The 5,812-nt window shown below is 35.0% G+C and overlaps 1 protein-coding gene across 1 annotated transcript; it reads right to left on the bottom strand.

Moving 5' to 3' along the window:
- Nucleotides 1-4,692: 4,692 nt before the first annotated feature.
- On the bottom strand, nt 4,693-5,133 carry LOC140451744 (general transcription factor II-I repeat domain-containing protein 2-like). The gene has a single exon (XM_072545589.1). It carries the CDS (start codon nt 5,131-5,133, stop codon nt 4,693-4,695), a length of 441 nt encoding a protein of 146 aa, XP_072401690.1.
- Nucleotides 5,134-5,812: the final 679 nt, after the last annotated feature.

The following is a 5,812-nucleotide window of genomic DNA, read 5'->3' as shown; positions in this document are numbered from 1 at the left end:
TGAAGAAATGCGAAAACTAGCATATCAGTACGCCAAACTCAACAATGTGAACTACCCTGAATCATGGAATAATAATAAAACTGCTGGTAGACAATGGTACCGATGTTTTAGAACTTCTTATAATAACAAAATATCTCTTCGGAAGCCTGAAGCCACAAGCTTAGGTCGAATGGCCTGTTTCAACAAGCCAAACGTTTTAATATTTTTTGATAAATTGGGAGAAATTTATTCGAGATTAAAGTTAACACCTCAAAATGTGTGGAATCTCGATGAGACCGGCTGCCCTACTGTTCACAAGCCAGTTCGTGTGCTTGGCGATATAAAAGCTAAGCAAATTGGAGCAGCTACTTCTGGCGAGAGGGGTATTAATGTTACTATGATAGCCTGCGTTAGCGCTGCCGGAACATTTATTCCACCAGGTATAATTTTTCCACGTGTTCACTTCAAAGAGCACATGATTAACAACGCACCACCTGGAACTATTGGTATGGCAACTTCTAGTGGTTGGTCCAATCCTGAATTGTTCGTTGAATATCTTCAACATTTCATTTCAGTTGTGAAGCCATCTCCTGAAAATGAAGTGTTGCTTATCCTCGACAACCACGAAAGCCACCTCTCATTGGCTGCTATACACATAGCTAGGGATAATGGAATAGTAATTTTAACCTTTCCTCCGCATACCAGTCACAAACTTCAGCCGTTGGATAGGTCTGTGTTTGGGCCATTTAAAAATTATTTCAATAATGCTAGCAAAGAATGGATGCTGAACCATCCGGGAAAGCCTATATCTATTTACGACATGTCAGAGCTGATAGGAAAAGCATTCCCATTGGCGTTTACCCCAAATAACATTTCGTCAGGTTTCAAAGTAGCAGGTATATGGCCATTTAATGCAAACGTGTTCGGAGACCATGAGTTCTTACCAGCTGAGGTGACCAACAGGCCATATGAACCAAAACAAACTGATATTGAAGAGACAGAACTTATGGAAGTTGATGAAGCCATACCATCAACAAGCAGTGCGCCATGTTCCACTACTGGAATGACCCCTGAACAAATTCGCCCATTTCCGAAGGTTCCACCGCGTAAGACTGGTGGAAGGGGAAGGAGACCGGGAAGATGTATGATTGTCACAGAATCACCGGAGTTGCAGAAAATCAAGGAGCAGAAAATTAAAATATGTAAGCCAGTCCCGAGGAAAAAAGAGGCAGTCAAAAGAGCACAAGTTGTATCTTCTTCTTCGTCTGAAGATGAAGACGAGCTCGAGCTTAAAGACATCTCTGATGGAAGCAGATTTGACTCAAGTTCCGAAGATGAAGATGTTCCTGATTTCTTTCCATCAGACAAAGTTGCACTCAATTTTACCATTGGCAGCTGGGTTGTGGTAAAATTTGAAGTCACTGGAAAAGCTACATCCACTGATGTTTACTATGCTGGTTTGGTTCAAGAAAGCATAAACCAAGAAGTTACTGTGAAGTTTCTCCGAAAACGGAAAGTTTATTTTGTCTTCCCAAATGTTGAAGATATTGCCGTCGTGAAGCATTCAAGCATAGTGAAAGTGTTGCCTGTGCCCAAAATACGGCGAGGATTTCATTCATTCAACATTGCCTTTCCACAAAATATTTCTTTTAAATAATATATAAATACAATAAAATACTTTTATTGGTTTTTTCATCATTAAAAAAGTTACCAAACGTCCCAAGGGTAAACCACAGGTTGAACCTTGGGACTAATATCACTGTACACTTATATGGTAATTACTGATTTACTCGTTGGTTATTATCGATATTTTTAATATCAGTCCAGTGCCTAAATCTTCATTCTTTTACATGGATCAAATACATTTCAGTTTCAGATGAAAGAAAAAAACATAAAAATTTAAAAGTAAATTTTGTCCCAAGGTACACGCTTACGGTTTACACACTGTGTAAAAGTGTTTTTGTTCGCAAAAAACATCTAAACAGGTTCAAACAAGAAAAAAACTTGTCGCTAATAAGGCATAAAATACAATTTCAAACAAAGTAAACAAGTTTCGATCTAAACACCAACAAAAAACAAAAAAATTGAGTGTCCGGTTAATTTTGCACCCCAGTATATTTTAAATTTAATTAACGGTCGTGCTCTTTTTAATATATATATATATATATATATATATATATATATATATATATATATATATATATATATATTTATATATACGAAGTAACAAGAAGTCCAGAGACCTCTCTGATAGTAAATGAGGTGAACCGCAAATTCAAAGCCTCTTACTTGAATTTGCGGTTTACCTAATTTACTATCAGAGAGGTCTCTGGACTTCTTGTTACTTCGTATAGATGTCGCTGCTAGCGTACCTGGCTGTTATTTTGGTTATAATAACCAAATACTAGACTGCATTTCATTTCAGTTGAAAAATCCAGGAAGGGATGCCTCAGGGCAGTATTCTCTCACCCATCTTATACAATATTTTTGTTTCAGATCTACCAAATGATCCAAAAACCTCAACAGCACTTTACGCAGACGATACAGCAGTGTATGCAACCGGAAAAGATGACAGAAGAATAATCAGAAATATGGAAAACCACCTTGGAAAAATCACGGAGTTCACAGACAAATGGAAGATAAAAATCAACGCAGAGAAGACTCAATTCATCATTTTCACTCAGGAACATAACCCATAAGTCCAGGAATCCGAGAGAAAAAATTACCAATATCAGGCGGTGCAAGAGCGGGACGTCGTGAAGAAGAAAATGAAATATAAACAATTTGAAATGTAGACTAATAATGGCAATAAACGTTTTTATTTTTATTTTTATTTTTATTTTATTTCAGTTGAACTTCCACAAGTGCTCCTGATGATGAGTTGAATAACTCGAAACACGTGTAGAGCAATGGTGGAGTTCCGATTGAAATGAAATGCAATCTTTTACTTTCATATTTATATATATACATATATATATATATATATATATATATATATATTTATATAAATATATATATATATATATATATATATATATATATATATATATATATATATATATATGCATTTAGTTATACCTATATTGTTCACTAATATATGCTTCTTTCGTCAGTATACTTTATTATGTCTTGGTATTTGGATAGTTTCTTTAAGCAAGTTGTACAAAAAACGATGATTTTAATATTTCATCCCCTTATTCTCGTGTCTTTTTCAGGGATAATTATTTTGTAATATTACTATTGCTCGACATAACTTCCTATTTTTCTTTTTTAATCTCATAGTCATATTATTTATTTTCATATAACAAACCTTTCAGATTTTTACTGTGACTTTGACAAAGGTCACTTTCTTTAACATAAAAATGAGGGTTGGCTTTATTTGGGGCCTTATTGACTCTGCTTGGAGCGTCACTGAAAAGTCACGTTTATCATTAACGGTTTGTCTTTTATCTTTGAAGGAATGGACACTTCTGCAAAGAGAAGAATGATTAATTTCCAGGACAAAGCGTACAGTTCGGTACAAAAAGAGCATAGAAAATATACTTGTAAATAAAGGTAATTACAAGTATAAGCTAGATGTGTAAATTATTTTTATATTTTTCTTTTTGCAATTACATGCTGTTGGTCACCCTAGAGGACACACACAAAAATAACATGAATAACAGTAGAAAACCAGTAGAAATTGGTACACGGAATCTTAAAAGCATGTATAATCACGAAATGTGCAAGCTTTGAATAAATATTCTCTGTATAAGTGAAACAGGATAACCCAACAGCGTAAAAGTTCATGTGAACAAATTCTTTTTTTTATAGTTTAGAACAGTGGTCGCCAACCTCTTCAATGTGTTGAGTTACTTTGTTAATTTTGGAATAAACAGCGAGCTACCCACACGGAAGCCACGTAACGCAAAAGGTATTTGAAAAATAAACACAAACTTTTATCCAGCCACAACGGCATGTCACGTATGATTTAAAAATAGTTAATAATAACAACAAAAAAGTAACGCACTATCATAAACATAAACATTGAAAAATAAAAAAGCACGTTCAATGAGAAGGCTCACACTCAGACTCATCGATAATTTTTTTAATGTTTGCAGTATAATTCGATGCAGCCATTCGAATACAATTATCCAAATGTTCATCTGTAAGTCGATTGCGATATTTGTTCTTAATAAACTTCATATTGGAAAAAGAAGATTCACACAAATAGGTTGAACTGAATAATGCTTTCACTTTCAAGGCAACACGGCATAGAACTAAATATTTGTTTTTACTTACAATAGGCCAGATACATTCAGTACTTGAGACTAACGATTTTAAGGCTAAATCATTTTGAAACTCAACGACTTCCATTTCTGTTGCAGCGATGTCTTCGCCAAAGTTCTGCATAACACAAGCTGCAAACTGCTGGATATCAATTTCCATAAAGGGTGAAACAACAAACTGCGCTACTAAAGCCATTTCATTGAAATCCTTTAAACGATTTTTGAAGTTACTATTCAGGGTAGAAATTATTACTACATGATATTTGTTGTCATAGGGTTCTAATGGATTTTGAGATATTTTTTCTGAAAGAATAGGAAAATGCTTGGAATCGCTGTTAATTAGGTTTTGTTCCCAAAACTCCAGCTTTTTGATAAATGCTTTTATATCAGAAATCATTTCCGCTAGTTCTTTGTCTCTCCCCTGAAGCTGCAAATTAAGTTCGTTTCATTTCTTTGTAATGTCCACGAGAAAACCAAAATCTCTAAGCCAGTTTGAATTTTCTAGTTCCGGAGTCGGTTCATCGCGTTGTTTGAAAAATTGAACTATGCCAGATAGGACATCATTAAAACGTTTCAGCACCCGTCCTCTACTAAACCATCGGACTTCAGAGTGAAGGAGTAGGTCCCCGTATTGACAGTCAACTTCATCGGCCAAGGTTCTGAATAATCTTCTTTGTAACGCTTGAGCTCTAATCTTGTTCACAATTTTTACCACCAGTTTCATAACGTTGTTTAGTTTCAGGAAATTTCCACATAATGCTTGGTGATGGATAGTGCAGTGGTAACAGATAAATTGCGGAAAAGTGTCATCTTTACGACATAACGCCACCAGACCCTTATCACAACCCACCATAGCTGGAGCGCCATCGGTTGTCAAGCCTACCATTTTCGATATTGGAATTTTCTCGGAACAAATAATATTTTTTAAATGAGAAAACAACTCCTGTTCCAGTAGTGTGTCCTTTCAGTGGAATGAACTTCAAAAGATTTTCTTTGTTTATGTTTAATATTATGTTTAATATTATGACAATTAGATTTTTTTGTGGAATTTTCGGAAGCTTCTCTGATTTTTGCAGTTTGTATTTTTTAAATTAAAATCGTTGTGATAGCTACCAGAATTGCCTCCGCGATCGCGATCGACAGGTTGGCGACCACTGGTTTAGAAAATAACGATATTCGACATCCGAATGGTGTCAGTATTATGTTAGACATTAAAACAGCTAGCTCGGTGCTCAAATTCGTACCACCTTCTGACAGAGCAATGATAATACAGCTAAAAACAATACCGAAGTACTTAATATCATTCAAGTTTATGCTTAAACGGCTGATAAACCAGAAGCGGAAAGTCTATCCTTCTACCTAAAAATAAAACAACTGATGTTCCATACCAAGAAGAGTGAAATCTCTCTTATTTTAGGGAACTTTAACTCTAAAGTAGGAAAGAAAAGGTAATAACATTGAGACTATATACTGAAAATAAGAAATGCAAGTGGCCTTAGTTTAATTCTAACAAGAGGAGCAAATGCTTGTTTCTAACACGTGCTTTAAGCTGCCGTATTGATGAA

The sequence above is a fragment of the Diabrotica undecimpunctata genome, chromosome 10, assembly GCF_040954645.1.
Source record: "Diabrotica undecimpunctata isolate CICGRU chromosome 10, icDiaUnde3, whole genome shotgun sequence".
NCBI classification, from domain to species: domain Eukaryota; kingdom Metazoa; phylum Arthropoda; class Insecta; order Coleoptera; family Chrysomelidae; genus Diabrotica; species Diabrotica undecimpunctata.
This window is presented reverse-complemented; position numbering and strand designations above follow the sequence as displayed.